Raw genomic sequence first — 19,265 nt, 5'->3', positions numbered from 1 at the left:
GCATAATTGCATGATTATTTAATTGCATGATAATTAATATATTTGCATGATTATATTATTTTTGTATAACTATTATTATTGCATGATAATATTTTATTGCATGATAATTTTTGCATTATGATTTTATTTATTTATTTTATTTGAGTTTTTTATTTTAAAAAAAAGTTATCAAAAAAAAAGTTTTTCAACCCTACCAAACTATTAAAGGATTTATATATAAAATTAAATCTTACCAAACTATTAGAAGATTTAATGCATTTTCTAAAAATAATTTTACAATAAAATCTCATTTGAGAGATTTGCATCAAAATAAATCTTATTAAACTATTGAAGGATTTTGCTAATTATTTTCTAGATAAAATATATTAATGAATCCGACGACAAAGCTTCTTCAGAATGAAACAGTAGTCTTTATGAATACCCTTTAGGTGAGAAAATTATCTTAAATTGCTACCAAACTATTGAAAAAATTTTAAGATCAATTTTCAATATTAAATATTTTGGTAAATCATGAATATGGTTACAGCTTGGATAATTTGAAATTAAATCGATACCATCGTTTGGATGAGTGCTGTGAATGTGCTATAACCTTTCTTATATGTAACCGCACTTTCGAACCTAAAATCTAATTTTGTAAACTAGAATCTACTATTTAAAGATACCTAAGTCAACCTTGGAACTTCTCTTTAAATAAGACAGATTTAGTTAGGTGGTCAATCACACTAATAAAAAAAGATTGGTGGTGACTCCTTTAGTCTATGTCTAGCAGTAGGTGCATGACTTTATACATTATGACAGTTTGGTGACCCATTAAGGACATCGAGACTCAGGCCTATAATGATTTCTTGTTATCCAAGCCTAGCCTAATAAATTTTGAGATTTTTTTCTCTTTCCTTTTTGTATTTTATTTATTTATTTATTTATTCATTTTCATATATCTGTCATTCATTTGTATGTGCATAACATAAGCTTTACACTAGCGTTCTGTCCCTTAGGATGGAGTAAAGTACCTATACCTTCATGAGATTTCATATATCCACATGGGCTAGTGAAAAACTTTTACTCAAATTTAACCATTTTTCACTTGTAGCCTATAATGGGTGAAGATTGTGATACCTTATTAGTCTATAATGGACAATGATGTAATGAACAATTTGGAAACCTTTAGATTGTCAAACCTTTAAACCTAGCATATTAGTAAGCCCTAAGGGTCTGAACTCAAGTTAGAGCCATGCCTTCCATTATGTTAGAAAATCCTAAATAGGATACATGATGAGACATTTATTTTGCTTGTAAATTTATATATTTTCTTTATATATATTATTTGCATACTAACCCTTTATGTTGTTTTTTTGTATATATTATATTGTTCTTTGTATATATCATGTTTACTAACCTCTTTCTTTTATTGTATATACATGCATTCACATCATTAAATCCTCTTTATTGCATTCATGCATAATTAGATGGTTAGATAAACATCATTTTAAATATGCATTCTAATTATGGTATAGTAAAGTTCAAAGATAACTTGACCAATTCACAACTAGTATAACACTCGAGCCTAATCCAAAATAATGGAGCAAGACAATAAAAGCTATATAGAAAAGTCGAAAAAGGCCCAAGAAGAGCTCAAAAGGGAGTTAAGCAAAATTTTAAAAGAATGAAGAATACTGAACAAAAGGAAAACTATAGAATAAAAGGTTAAACTTAAAGACCATATGTTATAGGATATTGTTGACCATTTGTATCTTTCTGGCTATAGCCCATATCAGGTCCAGCCATTCAAGGTACATCACCATAGCAATTCACATTTCCTATAAGGTACACTTACATAAAAAAATCATTTGCACCAACTTAAGGGCAATTTCAAAGTTTTGCTAATCCTGTCTTCACTGAAAAGATAATAGAGTCAATCTCGATCCCTAGCTTAGATGACCTCAAAAAGAATGAAAAGTTAGAATTAAAGGCAGTTGAAAGTTTAGAGGATTCCAAGTCCGAACATAAGATGAACTTGTTGAAGAAGAGACTATGAGCTGTTGAAGGTATAGACTTTTATGGCTTCATGGATGCAATCGACCTTTGTTTGGTCCCAGATGTTGTTATGGTACCAAAATTCAAAGTTTCAGTTTCACAAAATACATTAGTACTAAGTGTTCGCTAATTTATATCATCATGTACTATCAAAAATGACTGTCTACACCAATAATGAAAAGCTATTAATGCATGTATTTCAAGATAATCTTACTAACTCAGTTACAAAGTGATATGTTCAGCTAGATCAAACCCACATCAACTTTTAGAATGATCTTATTAAGGCATTTATTGATCAGTACTGCCACATTATAGACTTAAACCTTGATCGCCATTCTTTACAAAGCATGAACAAGAAGGCAACAGAGTCATTAAAATACACCAATAATTGAAGGATATGGCTGCTCAAGTTTAACCTCATCTGACTGAGAAAAAATGATAGTATTGTTCGTTAGCGCCTTAAAAGCACCCTATTATGAGAAAATGATAAGGAACACAACAAAAAAACTTTACTAACATGGTGATCTTAGGGGAGAATATTGAAAATGCCATCAAAAGTGGCAAGCTTGAGGAATGAGAGGCTAGTAGTGCCAAAAATGGTGGGATGCCTAAAAAGGAAAAAATTGAAACCTAAGTGGTGAGTTTTAAAAGGCAATAATTTAAAAGTTATGCTCTATATCCACCATATGTCCATCTTGCTTACTATTTAGCAACCAATAATATTACACAAGTCCTTTATCTGCCTCATTGCCTAACCATGAACAACATCACTCTAGGTCCTTATCAATCAGCTTTTCAAGCACCTACATATAAGCCTAGTTTTGTCAATACGCCAATTTCAAGGCATTACAATCAAGTAAGTAGTTTGGGAAGATCTAAGGGCAACCAAAAAAAAACTTGCATCGATCCTATCCCCATAAACTATGTTGAGTTATTCCCAAAATTGGTCAAGAATGACCTAGTATCCCTAGTTCTTTTAGAACTATTAAAGTCACCCTATTCCAAATAGTACAATGTTAATGCCACATGAGATTACCATAATGAGAATGTGGGTTACTCTATAGAAATCTACCTTATTTTCAAGCATAAGGTGTAAAGTTTGATCTGAGCAAGTTCGATGAGTTTCAATGAATCAAGAGAGTTGAATGTCTACGAAGGCCCTTTGCCTGATCACCCAAGAGTATAATTTTAGAAATGATTTGAAAAAACTAATTGAAACTGCTTACTATTTTAGGATTTCTTTGGAATAATGGACTTCTTTTATGTACTTAAATTCTATCTTATTTTTCATCATTTTAATAAAAATGGTGGATATGATGCATTTCATGACATTTCCTCTTTCGTGTGAACTATTATTATATACTTTTACCTTTTCACATTTTTTCTCGTATTTTTTCTTTGATTTCAAATAATGAATGTTCAGACAGTTATGATAATAATTCATAATTCAATTTTGAAAATATCATTCATGAAGATATGATTGATGAATTGATATTATTGATTCATAGGGATTACTGAATAAAAGAAGATAAATCTGGTGAAGAATTTCATTTATTGAAAGGTAAAATTGATACAATACATAATCTTTACAATGGTTCATTCACAAGTTTACTTTTGATTAATAAATATTTTTCATTGAAAGTATTCATGATTGAGATGAGAAATTACCATATTTCTTCTATCATTCACAAAAAAAAAGAGTAAAATTATCCTTTGCTACCTCATTTGAGTAGTTCGAAATTTTCTTTTGAGGAACCCAAACCAAGAATCACTCCCACACTAGGGGCAAAGTTTGAGAAGCTTATTTTATCCGTAATGATTTCAGGGGCAAAGCCTTTTTGTGCTCAATTTTTTCTTAAAAAATGATGAAAAAAAAAAGATAAAGATAAAGAAAGATAAACAAAAGAGAAAAAAAAATTGATGGAATAAAATATCAAGGTGCCTTACATAGAAAGAAATGATCATTGCTTTTAAATACCCTTAAAAAATAGTTTGGGCTTATTTTATCAATTTCTTTCATAACCATTCGTCATAGCCTATATTATATTCCTTAAAAGTCTATTTTGATCAAATGTAAATGCTCGAATTAAAAAATAATGAAGTAAATTAAGGCAAGTTTGCCATTAATTTATTTAAGATTTTGATCAAAGTATCACTAATGGATTAAGGGGAAGGAGAAAAAAAAGATGAAAAAATGTAAAAAAAAGGTCAAAAAAAAGAAAAAAAGGAAAAAAAAAAAACTTAAACTGAAAACCCAAAAGAGCAGTTTAAGTAAAAAAATAGAAACTTGGGAAAACAATTTCATTTGAAGACCCTAGGGATATGGATTTTGTTCAAAGATCAAGAATATCAATAGAATATGTTTATTAGAAAGAATTCTAAGTTAGAGTTCAAAATTGTCTAAATAGTCATTATTTTGGATGTTGATATCCCATTTAAATAGCCACACTATTTTGCTTTTATCTGTATTTGATTTGTTATTGACCAGATTTTCTTTTGATAACAAATACTCATTTTTCTTGTTCTTTACCAAGTTTGCATCCCTTGAATGAATTGGAGAAATGTATCATATTTGTCATGAATTAGAATGATGATAAATAAGTGAATGACAATATCCATAAAAAATTTTTTCATCCCTTTGAAAGAAAACTAAGATGACAAAAGTGAAAGAAGCTTGAGAAGATGATTTGAAATGGGCAAATAAGGTGACCTATAGTGAACACAATGATGGATTGGTCATCATAACCTATAAGTTATGACCAAATAGGGAAAATAGCATGGATCGAATGATGGAATTTGTTTTGACATTAGTAATGTTAAGAAACTAAAAAAGAATATATGAGATAATGGAGTTTTGAGAATCTTGTTATCACAATTGAAATTTCAAGGCATTCATTTAGTGATATTGGCGTTACATACATTATATTTGCATCACGGTTGGGGCATGCATCTGCATCATGTAAAGAACATTTGAATCATAGTATGGCATTTACACATTGTTTATAACAGGCATTTGCATCATTTAGTGAGAATCTAGGTTGTCATATTTGCAACATGCAGAAGACATTTGCAATTGCATACAAAATCTAACTTTGATTGGAGAAAATTTTTTACTTTTGAATCCTCAAATAAAGAAAATCTTTCATGATGAGATTTTTTTTACAGGGAAAATTTTTTGAAATTTTAAAGTTATAGGGCCTTTGATTAAATGAGCTTTTCAAATAAGAATTTTTAAAATTTTAGATGCGAAACCTTAAATTTTTTTCAAATAAGCGTCTTTAGATGTGAAGCCATAAAGTTTTTTAAAAACCCTTGAAACTTGGGATGTGAATCTCAAAAAAAAAATTTTGAATGTGAATCTTTAAAATTTTGAATGTGAATCCCAAAATCTTTTAAATGAGAATCTTTAAAATTTGGATGTGAAACCCCAAAATTTTTTTTTTTTGAATGAGAATCCTTGAAATTTTATATATGAATCTCTAATTTTTTGAATAAGAATCTTTGAAATTTCGGATGTGAATCTCTAATTTTTCTAATAAAAATCTTGAAACTTTAGATATTAAAACTTGAAATTTTTTGAATTAAAATCTTTGAATTTTGGCTATGAACCTTGAAATCTTTAATGTGAATCTTTGAATTTTTTTCAAATATAAAGCTTTATATTTTGGATGTGAATCACTAACAAAAATATTTTTATGCAAATATTTGAATCTTGTATGTGAATTATAGTTCGTGAAACTTTTACGAACTTTTGTAAATCTTTGAATTCTTATGAACCTAAAATTCTTGAGAAATTGAATTTCATACGAATCTAAAAATTTTTGTGGAACTGAATCTCTTTTGAGTTTTCCATTCTTACGAATTTGAAAACCTTGCTAATATTCTATTCTTGTGATTCTAAATCTTTGCAAACGTGGGACCTTTGCAAAACTTGGAACCTTTTGCAAATCTGGAACCTTTGCAACTCTGAAACCTCTTGCAAATCTAAAATCTTATAAATCTAGAATCTTTGCAAAACTTGAAATTCTTGCAAATCTAAAAAATTTTGCAAATCTTGAATCTTTGTAAATTTTGAAATTATTACGAATTTTTTTCAAATCTTAGGGTTTTATAATCTTTTAATTTTTATTGTAGAACCTTGCAAATCTTTGAAGTTTTATGACAAAGTTTTGAATTTTCAAATTGTGAATCTTTGGATTTCAAGTTAAAAGTTTATAGTTTTCTGGACTCAAACGAAATGGATGAGAAGAACATTTTTTGAATTTTAAAATTGTGAAGGCCTTTATTTTATAATTTTTTTCTAAAAGACATACGAAGATGATCTATAAGACATCCGAGTATGATCTTTAAAACTTTGTGAATCGTTTGATCTTATATCTTGATTTAAGCTCAGACCTAGTCATTTTTCAACCTCGGCTCTATCCAAGTCATTTATTTTTCTGATTTGCAACTCAATCCCTATCACTTATTTTAAAGTTGTTGAGCCTCTATTTGGAAGAGCTCATTTCTCATTTCAAAGTTGTTTAGCCTCTTTTTAGATGAGCCCACTGCTCATTTCAAAGTTGTTTAGCCTCTGTTTAGAGGAGCCCATTTCCTGATTTATTTTTTAAAAATTGCATGCCTCTATTTATAGGATCCTTAAGTTGAACAAAATACAATGATTATCTATGTCTTAACGTAATTCCCGTTTCACAAAAAATGCACAAAGAAGGGCAATTATAGACACGTTATTTTGTCCAAAAAGTTTTTTGGAATAGAAAAATAGGTTTTGATCGTAAATTAGGCTCAATTGGGAAGCTTCGAGCCTAATAGTAAATTTTTAATTTGAATTTTAATTTGATTTTATTTTATTTTATTTAAAAAGTAAAAAAAAAAAAAGAAATAAGTTAGAAAACGAAAAATGGAAGGTTTGAAAATCTAAAAAAATAGTGAATTGAAAGATCTTGGATTTTATTCTCTCAGGCTTGATTTATGTAAAATCATATTAATTCACAAGAATAAAATCACGAGAAAATCTCAAAGTAACGGGTTGAACTTTTCCAAAATTAAAAAGGTTTGATTTTCATAAAACCAACAACAATCAACCACATAGGAGGCGATTCAGCTAAGTTTTTTGGGAGAAAAGTCTAGGTTTTTTTATTTTGTGGTTTCTGAAAAAAAGGAAAAAAAATAAAATGCTTTGGATTCGTCCTGGGTTTTCTAGATTTGTGTTGTTTAAATAGGTTTTTTTGGGATTACATGGTGGATTCGATGATTTTGGTTTTGGGTCTTCTTTCTTGAGAGACAATTTTAGTTTTTGAGATTTCATAATGGATTAAAGTTTCCAATGAAATTTTAGGGGGAATTCAAATGTTTTTTCCTTCTTAGAAGTTTTCAATGTTGTTTATTTTTTTGGGAGTCTAGAAATATTTGTGAAAAAACTTTGATTTTTCTAGGTTTAAGTTTTTCTAGTTTTTTTATTTGAATTTATGGAAAAACTAGGTTTTTTGGGTTTTTTATGAATTTTTCAATGAGGCTTTGAAGAATTCGATGAAGTTTACGGTGGCCAAAGAAATCTGTGGCAATCAGATTCTAGAATCTCTTAAGTTTTAGGTTTTGTCTGGTTTTGGGTTGAATTTCTCAATACCCGATTGAATTTCCTAGTGCCAAAACCTAGGTTTTTGGTTGAAATCTGCATTTGGTTGAACTTCCCGACAAGACCTCTTAAGTTTAAGCTAGAAAGAGAATTGAGAAAGGCTTTCTAAAGAAAATGCCAAAACTTAGGTTCTTATATGCAACAAAAATGACAATGCTTTGAAGACCTGGATCCGTGTATAACTCGAGTAGGATTCATGTGAAACTCGGCTTTGGATCCGACCCGTAGTACGGGTATTTCCTTTTCTTTTTTTCATTTATTTTTTTTTATTTTGTTTTTTTTTTTTTGTTGCTTTTATTTTTCTTTTTTTATATATTTATTTTTTACATTTATATTTTAATATTTATTATGTTAAATAGCTAATTAAATTAAAATGGTGAGAAAAGAAAAAATATTTTATTTTTATTTATTTATTTATTTTTTATGATGTTTTTATGAATTTAATATATTTGCATGACTCTTTTTATATAATTAATTGCAAGTTTTGTGATTTATTAAATATAATTTGCACCATTGCATTATTATATTTAATTGCATGACAATTAATATATTAGCATGATTATATTATTTTTGCATGATTATTATTATTGCATGATATATTATATTTTATTGTATGATAATTTTTGTATTATGATTTATTTATTTATTTTATTTGAGTTTTTTTATTTAGAAAAAAAAAGAGTTTTCAAAAAATTAAAAAAAAAATGTTTTCCAGTCCTACCATACTATTGAAAGATTTGCATTTGAAATTAAATCTTATCAAACTATTGAAAGATTTAATGTATTTTCTAAAAATATTTTTATAATAAAATCTCACTAAATTATTGAAATATCAGCATCAAAGTAAATCTTACAAATTATTAGAGGATTTTACTGATTATTTTCTAAATAAAATATATTAATGAATCTGATAAGGAGCCTCTTCAAAATTGAATACTAGTCTTTATGAATTCTCATGAGATGAGAGAATTATCCTAAATTACTACCAAACTATTTGAGTAATTTTAAAAATAATTTTCAATATTAAATGTTTTGGTAAATCATGAATATGGTTAAAGCTTGGATAATTTGAAATTAAATTTGTATCATCCTTTGAATGGGCATTGTGAATGTACTATAACTTTCATCACACGTAACCGTACTCCCGAATCTAAAAGCTAGTTTTGTAGATTAAAATCTACTATTTAAAGATACTAAAATCAATACTAAGACTCTTTTTTTAAATAAGATAGATTCAGTTAGGTGACCAATTACACTTTAATAAAAAAAAGTTAGTTGTGACTCTTTTAATTTATATCTAATAGTAAGTACACTGTTTTATACATAATGATACTCAAGTTTGTAAAATTCTTTTTAAAACGACCTAATAAAAATTAAAATAAAATTTTAAATTAATAGATTAAAAAATTTTGTTACATGGATGAAGTGTATACAATTAAAATTTTTTAATAAGTTTTGATATTTTATTTAAGTATTTTAATTAAAACTATGATATAGTTTTTAATGTTTAATAAGTTGTGACCAAATTTTGTGTATAAAGTATAAACAATATTCTGAATTAATTTATAATATATTATTAATCTTTTTATTAAATTCTATTAATTTATCAATTATTATAAAATTAATTTTTATTTGATCGGTTTTGTTAGGAACCTCGTTGAAAAAAACTAAAATTCATCACAAGAATTTTGCAGCTATAACAGCATTTGAGTGACTCTGATCACAAGTTGGCTAGAAAACATCGATCTTTCCAGGCTCGTATCGGCTTTATCCATTGTTTTTGCGGTTCTTTTTCCTTGTTTTTTGCTCTTTTTTTGTTCTTCCTTTGGGTACCCTGTTGGCTGTTTTTCCCTATCAACAATGATCATTGAGCTACTGATATTTCACACAATAATTTCCTCCACCTGTGATCATTCTCTTTAGGATCTATGATTTGAGCCAACGACCGTTTAGCTCGAATGGCATGTGATGGGCGTCACTTGAAAGGCTGCTGGAGTTTGAGACGTAAATCATAATGCCGTCCTTGATCAAATAACCTTTATAGTTAACGGGGTAAGGGGTTAGTGGTAGATTAAGAACTTTAAAAGAATAATATAGAAAGACGCAAGATATGGAGAAAATATGTTCATTTGGAAATCTATCAAAACAGAGTGGGGAATCTTTGCTTTTTCAACAAAATGATAAAAATTCCCGACTGCAAGAAGGCAGCAAAAAGGGGCTTAGACCCTTAAAAAAATCAAGTTACAAAAGGTTTGATGAACACAATGGCCTCTCTGCCGAGAAGCTGAAGGGATGGGGATTTTACATTATCGTCTGATACAGCCAAATTAGGCAACTTCTATTTGGAAATTTGCTTCTGAATGTCATCCTACCGTACACAAAAATTGTTGCTACAAAATTCAGTGGGTTTTTTCTTCTCTACACGAAGGAGCTCTCCATTTTTATCAGGTTATACATTCACATGTTCATGTTTTAACAAAAGCGCACTCACAAATCGTAAGATAGAACAATAATTTTTAAACTTTTCAGCTTAATTTCTTCCTCCATCCCTCACCCTCTTACTTTTAGTATTAAGGTTCATTAACTATGTATATAGAAAAAATAATATTGTACCCACAATATTAATTCAGTTGCGAAAGGATTTCTTTTCTTTTCTTATCGAGTAAAATATTAAATACATCAAATCAATGTGAAAAATGCATTATTAAAATCATCAGAAAAAAATTAAGTTCAAACAAAATCTTTAAAAACATTCTAACCGTTTTAAAAAAGGTAAATTATAATGTTGTCGTTAACAAATTGCCAGATTACGAATTTGAGGACAAAGGTAAAGAGTTTTAGATTCTATGAGCATAAAAAATGTTATCATATTAAGTGATAAAACAGTTAATTATGGAAAAATTAATCTCTTTTTCCTTAGATAAACATTAATCTTTTTTAACTCATCCTTTACTGGTACGAACATTTGACCTTTATTTTTGCGACGATTGGGGTTTGCACATTCGATCTTAAATATGAAACCATGGAGAAGTGCCTGATCCAAAAAGAGTGGACATTGGTCGGCTCTAAAACCTTGTAGAGGGAGGGATTTGGCTACTCTCCATTTTTTTTTTAATATTAAATGAAGAATTTTATTGATGATCAGATAAAAATTACATCAACATAAATAAAATTTATAGTTATTCTTTTACTGCTAAAATTCATAGTTATTTTTTTTAGTTACAACTCTGATATAACACTGTTTATATCATAATTTTTTTTTAATCTGGTCATCAACAAAACTCTATATTTAACTTTGAAAAAGGAGAGGAGCCAGTAGAAAGTGGTGGTGGTCCATTAAACCATGTTTAGGAGATCGTACATGTGCTTCCACTTTCGTATGTATTGGCATTTAGCTGGAAACAATTATGACACCCATGATTACTGACGTATATCAAGGAATTCTTACTTTTTTTTTTTATCAAAGCCGACGAGATTCATATGGAAGACAAAGGTTTATCTCGCGGAATGAAAAAAAAAAGGATTTATGTAGAAAAAGGAAAATATGAAGAATTTGCAAATGCGGATGGGACTCGGGTGGCAATTATTCCATTTGATTGCAGACTTACGGAAGTGAGGGCAGCGATTGTGGGCTTAATGGATCCCAGTACAAACAGTGACTGACTAATTTTTATTTAGAGTCCGTTTGATATCAAGAAGGTCATTTTTGAACAGCACTTCAGAAAAAATAAAGAAATAAATAAATAACCGACAAGGGTATAAAATTAGCGTCCCGTGCTTGACCATCAAGGCCCAACTGTTGTCGGAGTGCAAATTAGAGGTCCAGTGTAGTTCGGCTTGGTTTACTTTTGCAGTGGAAGCCTAGCCAAATGGCCTTGCAATTTCACTATAGGCGTAATCAAACTAAATCGATATACAATTATATTTGTGTTTAAGTTTAAAATTTGATCGAATTTTATTTTTAAGTAAAGTTAAAATTGAGTTCAAGTTTATTTAATTAATTTTGATATTTAATAAAATATACCAATCAATTAACATGATGGATAAAAATATCTTAATTTAAACTATTTAAGACAACAATACTTAATAAATTAATTATAAAAAAAAAACTTAACAAATTAATTCTAAATAATCAAATCCAAATTAAAATTCATCTTTCTAGAAGTTGTATAAAAATTAATCAAATCCAAATCAAAATTCATCTTTTCAGAAGCTATGTAAAAATGTGATAGTAAGATTTGTAAAAGAAAACACCAGAAACTTGAGCTATTCGAGCTAATGGCGTCCACCAAACTTTTTTTTTTTTTTTGCTAAGTCAAGCTTTTAAATTTAGACCCATTGGATCACAAATTCCTCGTATCACCAAATCATAAAGTTCTCAAATTTTATTGTCAAAGTGACCCATTCAAAAACATAAGAAGCATCCCAAATATTATAAAAGTTATTAGAAATGATCGAGGAGTGAGAGAGGGACTAACCTAGAAATAATCGAGAGAGAGGGAGAGGAAAGGGGGCGCCATTGAACTGGAATCAGGGGAGTGAGAATTAGGGATGTAAGCAAATAAAATTTTTGACGAATCGTTTGTGAATATATTCGATTTATTTTCGTTTATTTTCATTTACTAAACTCAATAAACGATTTTAAATGTTATTTGTACATTTATTTATTAAACGAATCATCTACTAATAATTGTCTGTTTGTTTATTTATGTTCATGAGCAAACTTATTTATGATTTATTTAAAATTTATTCATTTATTATTCATTTGCTATTCGTTTATAATAACACTAATAAAATTATATTTTTATAATTGACTCTAATCTTATTTTAAGATTCTTTTATGTTTATCTGGGTTCATTTATGTTTATTAATGGTTCGTTTGTTTAAATTTGTTTAGTTGTGATTTATTTATTATTTATGAATGTATTCATTTATATATGTTCATGAACATGTTCGTGAATATGTTCGTTTAATATTCATGAAGAAGCTTGTTTAATGTTCACGAAGGAGCTCGTTTAATTTAATTAAACAAATATGAATCGAACACGAATAATCTATTATTTAAATAAATAAACATGAATGAACAGAGTATTTTTCTTAACAAATACGAATTAAATATGAACACATTTAAAAATAAGCGAATAAATACAAACATACGTTCATTCGTTCACATTCGGTTCATTTATAACCCTAGTGAGAATGACTAAGTTGGTTTCAGAAGGATGGTTAATTGGCTACTATATCGGTGTCGGAAAATATTGGGAGAGAGTGAAAGGAAAAGATGTCGTAGATAAGTTTTTTGGTGAGATGAGGGAGATGAGGAGTAAAAGGGAAATAATAAAATGAAAAAGATTAAGGTTTTTTAAGTTAAGGGTAAGATAATAACTTTATAAATAAAATAATATATATAAAAAAATTTAATTAAATTCATGAACTATTCGAATTTAATATTAATATAATTGAATTTGATTCGTTTAATAAATTAAATTGTTTGAGTTCAAATTCAACTTAATAATAATTGAGTCTAATTTGAGTTTTAATCAAGTTAAATTAAAATCACTTACGAGTATTAATATGTTATTTATAACATTAAATTTAATCAAGCTTAATCGCTATGTTGTCAGGGTGCCGAACGGGCCCTAAGTTGTTGGCCTGGAGCCGAGTAGCAGTCCCTTATCCAGGTTTGATGCCGTCCTTTTTCTTCAACACGTAAGTTAAAGCCCAAAAATTATTATTGATTTTATCTGGAAAGAAAGCCCAATCCAGAAAAACCGAAGGCAGCGAAAATTCATACTATTATCCAACCAAAATTTTGTTGTCTTTCTTTCTTCAAAAGAGCCAACAACAAAGGTGATGAGCTTGAGATTGAGAATGGATAAATAAATGACGAGAAGATGGTAGCAGCAGCATCGTAATAAGCAAAATCTTCTTTTTCCCACCCCTACCCTTTTCATCATCTGTCGTCAGCAACCCCGTTCTCAATCAAATTTGTTTCTCGACTCTCACTTCAACTGTTCATCCTTTCTTTTTCTCCTTCCAACTCAGTGAGCTGCTATGGCGACGACTCAGTCCCCTGCTCCTCCCAACACCGACGAAGATAAACCCCAAACAATCTCAGGTCTGATTTCCCTTTTTCTCTATATTATTATAGGCTTTAAACTTCATAACGTTGACATTCTATTAACAGTAAATTAAAGCCCAATTTTTTATATGAATTTCCTTTCTTAAAAGCTGACTTATATGCTCTGCTATAAGAAAAAGAAAGTTCTGGTTCTAGATACTTGTGAGAAATTGGAACCTATTAAAGGGGAAAAAAAAAAAAATTGGTATACGTAAGGATAAATGAATAATTCCATTTTTATTTTTATTTTTTTTAAATCTAATTTTAGAACCCATTGATACAGAGGTTGTACAACAAGCAAATGAGGTTCAACAAGATGTTAGGCCGCCAGAGGCTACTAAACAGAATGTTCCAGCATCTGTGTTTGTGAACTCTGAACCTATAAGAGAGGACCAGGTTTTGAATGCTGTCAAATTTCTTTCACATCCCAAAGTTAGGGGTTCTCCTGTTGTTTATAGAAGGTCGTTTCTCGAGAGGAAAGGCCTTACAAAAGAGGAGATAGATGAAGCTTTCCGGCGTGTGCCTGTAATATAATTGTTTTCTGTTGGTTCATTATCTTGACATTTTAATTCTGTTGATATCTGTTTATGAAGCATTCATTGATTCTTAACAGGACCCTCCTCCTAGTTCACAACTAGCTAGTCTGAATCAAGGTAATACATTGTATTAGTAAAGTGGGAATCAAGCCTTTTTCTTGTCCCTGCATCACTGATGCGATTTTGTTACTGTATCATAATGCAATCAGATGGGCAAGTGAAGCCTTCATCTACCGTTCAAAATCAAGCCACAACGCAAACTCCTCAGCCTGTGGCCGCTGCTCCTGCTAGTACTGGATCTGTGGGAATACTTGCAGGATCACGGTTTCACTGGTATCATGCTGTTTTTGCTCTAGGGGTACTGGCGGCTTCAGGAGCTGGCACAGCTGTCTTAATCAAGGTATCAATATCTTCTATTGTTCATTACCCAAAAGATTATATCTTCTATCATTTCATATTTAGTAAGATATGTTATACATCAATGCCTAGCTTAACTTCATGTTCTGATGCTGGAAGAAGCTGCTTATGTCCAGCTTCAAGTGCATTTTCATAAACTAGGTTTTTCTCACAGTTATATTAGATGGTCAGATAACTTCTTTTTTGTTTAGAATGCTATTATCCCAAGGTTGAAGTCTTGGATACGTAAAGTTGTGTTGGAAGAAGAAAATGACCATGCCAAGAGCAATGCAAAACCAAGTTTGGCAGAAGAGGCAGCAGCTGCAGCAAAAGCAGCTGCGGCTGCAGCTGCTGATGTTGCAAAAGCAAGCCAGGAAATGTTGAACTCCAAAAACGAAGGTTGAATTCTAATGGCCTTTGTTTTTTGCTGAGTAGTTTGATTGTGTTTTGTTGGTCTTTTTTCTTTTATTTCTTGATTAATTATCTTTGTGATTTACTGAACCTAGTTTGATCCTTGTCAGAGAGAAGGCACTTTGAGGAATTTATGAATCTGATAGATGTGCAAGTACAAGAAATGAAATCAATGAGTAATGCTATAAGGAAATTGGAAGGTATGTAGACGTTAATTTTTAGTCTAGCTTGGTCTTACGAAATATACATGGACTTTGGTTCTTGAACTTTTCATATAAATTTGATGGTTAAAGGAAGTAATGTTTTATTCAGGGTGCTATTATGACCTCAGTTAACATCATGCTGGAAATTAATTCAGCTATGGATATTGATACCTTGCCTCTAGAGCATTCTCTTAAATTTCTGGCACACAAAAGCATCTAAACTTATGGTAAACTAGACAATGAAATGATGCAATAAATACATTTCTTTTTTCTTTCTTTAAACCTTATTTTCTCCAAATAACAAGAGCTTTATATTTTCCTTAATAGTTACTGGATGCTTTAAGTTTAAGTTTAGCCATATTACAAAGAGGTTTTGACCTAAAACACTAGAACTTTATATTGGGAAAATGTGAATTGAAAATTTTGTTAGCTTAGAGGCTTTATAAGTTGAAATGAGGCTCTCCACAATCTTATTCTTTTACCATGATTGTGAAGAAAACAAGTTGACTCACATACTGGAGAGTGGAGATATATCTCTCCTCAAAGCATCAGCTGTTTTCTGGTGTTCAGGATTGGACACCTTGGTTGTAACAGGGCACAGGGTCGGTGCTTTTGGAATTTGATTATGTTCATAAAAGTCCAATTTTGAATACTATGGGTGCACATGAAAGAAATTTGATATTGCTTAGGAAGTTACAGCTTGAATGAAGAGTTCACTTCCTCTTGTTGTGCTGAATAATTTGATATTGCTTTTGCTTGAATGTTAGATTATTTGTTTACTAAAGGATTTTGCCTCGGCAAGTACATACTTGACCTAGTGCAATTACTCAACTAGCTATCTGCTCGTAATTTTGATGCATGGTGAGGGACCTCGTAATAATTGATTATTAAACTAACTTTACTTCGCATTTGGTAACATCCAAAATGCCATTTAGTGTCACTGGTACTGCTTGCTAACCACTTCCCTGGAGCACCTCATGAAATTAATTAAAATGGCTTTATTGTCTTTCTGTGCCTAAATGTAATTTAGATTTCTGAGTAAGACATCCCAATGGTGTTCAGTGAGTAGTTTAAGTTCAGTATTAATTCTCTTATTTGTCTAACCATTAGGACAAGCTAATAGCTCTGGCAGAACATTTGTCGATCATGAAGATCATAGAGTATCAGCCTCAAGTGCAAAGGTATGCCGAAACTAAATGTTAACTTCAAATGCTTCATATATGTTTGAGTTGTGCAAGATGAGTTATTACTAAATAAAAAATGCCTGTACAGCATTCCTATGCGAATGGCAAGATGGATGCTGATGTGCGCTCTGGTAATTTTCCTGTTATTAATATTCTGGAAGTTAGTTGTGTAGTCTGTCAAACAGTTTGAATTCCTGTACCATATAATTATGATTTTCTATGCAGTGAGATCTTCCTCACTGCCTGCATCTGCTGAACCACCACATCCGAAGTCATATATGGAGGTAGTAATTCTCTTTATCCTTTTGCTACTCAACATCGTTAAAAGAATTACTATAATAAATGTTCCACTGTACTGCTTAATTTACTTGCCATTCTTAATTCACTTAGACCAAGCTGCGACCAAGATTATTTAGTTTAATTGGTCTTACAATCCGTTTCTAACAGTTTCAAAACAAATATCATATTTTTGGATTGGTTTTAAAGGCATTTTGATATTGATACTTGTAATTTTGTTGCAGATTATGGCTATGGTCCAGAGAGGGGAGAAACCTTCAAATATCAGAGTAATCCAGTTCGCATTTCTATGTTGATATTGACTTGTTTACTGCATCAATGTAACTCTGTCATTTCTAATTCATATACAGGAAATTAATGATATGCCTCCCAACCCTAACCAGCAACCATCATATCCTCGCAGAGCACCAAGAACTAAGGTGTGTTCAAGAGTTTTTCCTTAATCTTTTGGATTGTTTTCCTCTTGCATTATTTTCATATATTTACTAGGGTTTCACTTCAATTTGGTTAATTAAACATCCTTGAAAAATTGGATATAGTATTATATTTGAAGAGTTTGTACGACACCTATTTAGGGCCATAATTAATCTATTTACCAAATAGTTGCTGTTTGATGTTTGGACAAAATGGGTAGCCCTCTGCATCAGGTTTCTGCATGTCGAGGTGTAGGGGGAGGGTCAATCTATGGAAACTTAATGAAACTTGACCACCATGCTCTATTCTTTGGGATGGTTTTGAAGTTGCCACTGGGTTCATGCCGTTAGAATGTTACAATCCTTTGAAAATAGTAGTGCTTTTGTGCTGAGAAATTTGACTCGTATTAAGGCAATGTCAACCTGCCTTTTATTTGCCCAAATCTGACTGCCATTTTTTTTTCAAATGAGTAGCCCTGGGAGGCCCAAAATGGATCCAGCCAGGTACTCCAATCTCAAGGAAGTGCTGGAGGCTTGAATCAAAAAGTGCAAGACAATGGGTTAAACTATCTGGTTGATAATGAGAGCTCAACGCCTTGGTGGCAACGGAAAAATGTTAGAATCACAGAGATTGAAAATGAAGATGAAGGTAAAGCTGGACCTTATGGTGTAAGAACCAATGAACAACCAATTCCACGTACATGGGTTCCTCCCCAGCCACCACCTGTAGCAATGCCAGAAGCAGCTGAAGCCATTCGACAGCCAAAATTATCAGCTCAGAGAGAAACTTCTAAACAAGAACAATTGGCTGATGATCAGTCAGTGGCTCTCCCCTCAGAGGTTGATGAGTTACAGAGGATCACAGAAATATCAGAGTCAGCAGGAGCGGTGGAGATGAATGGAGGTGTTTCGGGCGTGAACTCCACTGAGATACAAGAGCAAGAACACAGCTTTGAAGGGAACTGATGCGTGATTCCTTTTCGAGGGTAAGCTTGATCTTCGGTTTACCGATGCATATGTTTAAAAATGATAGAAGGCAAGGCAGTGATACCCAGACCTTTCTCATTATGACAAGTTCTTTATGTAGACTAATAATAATAATGCATTGCCCGCTATTATTTGAAACTTTTGGTTTGCATTGACATGTCAAAAAAATGTAAATCCGAGCATTCTCTGAAGAATTTGCATATGATTGTTCTGTTTTGAGTTCTACAGTAACATCGCCCACCCCGCAAACTGAACCAAGTCATCCTTTTTGAACCATTCATGGCACTCGTTTCACTTCACATCTGCCCACGCCTTATTATCATATTTGTGGCACTACAAATATTCTATATGATCATTATTGGCTTGAAGCAAATCTTATTATTATATTATAGAAGCTAAATGTAGGATGAGGCTTGAACTTCCACTAACCGACCAATACCTGTATATAAATAAATCAAGGCCTACGCGAGTTGACATCCACTAAATTGCACGATTTCTTCTGGTTTTGTTGCGTCGCCTCCACTAAATTGCACGACACATTTAATATTTATAAAATATTATAGATACCCATTTTGGTCTAAATTCAATTAGGTCTATTTTGGTCCGAATTTGATTAAATCTATTTTGATCTGGGTTCATTTTGATTCATCTAAGTCAAATCAGGTGCTTTTATTATTATTATTATTATTTTTACTATTATTATTATTATTATTATTATTATTTATTTTTTTGTTTTTTTTTCTTGAGATTTTTCCTTTTCGATTCAGTATGCACGTGGGTAAGATAATCAGGATTAAAATCATGAGTCAAAACTTTGATTGCAATGATTGAAATTTTGGACTCGAAAATTTCGCTGAATAAAATGCAATCCTAAGATTCAAGTCTAGGATTGATTTTGTTTATTTCCTAAAATTGATCTTAGGCTGCCTATAAATTGCACTTAATTTGTAGAGCAAGAACACACAGAAACAAAGAGAAAACACAAGGAAAATTATTAGAGAAGTTTGGAAAAGTTTTGGTAGTAAGGGTTTCTAAGATTCAAGGATAG

At 30.7% G+C, this 19,265-nt stretch overlaps 1 protein-coding gene across 1 annotated transcript; it reads left to right on the top strand.

The window, feature by feature from the left end:
- The first annotated feature begins 13,433 nt into the window (after positions 1 to 13,433).
- Positions 13,434 to 18,442, top strand: PEX14 (peroxin 14). The gene is made up of 12 exons (XM_022871119.2): positions 13,434 to 13,787; positions 14,074 to 14,315; positions 14,404 to 14,443; positions 14,536 to 14,726; positions 14,935 to 15,121; positions 15,244 to 15,333; positions 16,447 to 16,517; positions 16,609 to 16,651; positions 16,746 to 16,804; positions 17,042 to 17,086; positions 17,168 to 17,236; positions 17,705 to 18,442. The coding sequence occupies exons 1-12, from the start codon at positions 13,724 to 13,726 to the stop codon at positions 18,194 to 18,196; spliced, it is 1,593 nt and encodes a 530-aa protein (XP_022726854.2). The 5' UTR covers positions 13,434 to 13,723; the 3' UTR covers positions 18,197 to 18,442.
- The last annotated feature ends 823 nt before the right edge of the window (positions 18,443 to 19,265 follow it).

The sequence above is a fragment of the Durio zibethinus genome, chromosome 17, assembly GCF_047325235.1.
Source record: "Durio zibethinus cultivar Kanyao isolate XHJ-2024 chromosome 17, ASM4732523v1, whole genome shotgun sequence".
In the NCBI taxonomy this organism is placed as follows: Eukaryota; Viridiplantae; Streptophyta; class Magnoliopsida; order Malvales; family Malvaceae; genus Durio; species Durio zibethinus.
This window is presented reverse-complemented; position numbering and strand designations above follow the sequence as displayed.

Excerpts from the sequence above, each read along its gene's own strand:
- PEX14 (XM_022871119.2), top strand. The coding sequence starts at position 13,724 with ATGGCGACGACTCAGTCCCCTGCTCCTCCCAACACCGACGAAGATAAA. Across the intron at positions 14,444-14,535 it reads ACTAGCTAGTCTGAATCAAG|ATGGGCAAGTGAAGCCTTCA; the intron begins GTAATACATTGT and ends TAATGCAATCAG. Across the intron at positions 16,652-16,745 it reads GGATGCTGATGTGCGCTCTG|TGAGATCTTCCTCACTGCCT; the intron begins GTAATTTTCCTG and ends TTTTCTATGCAG.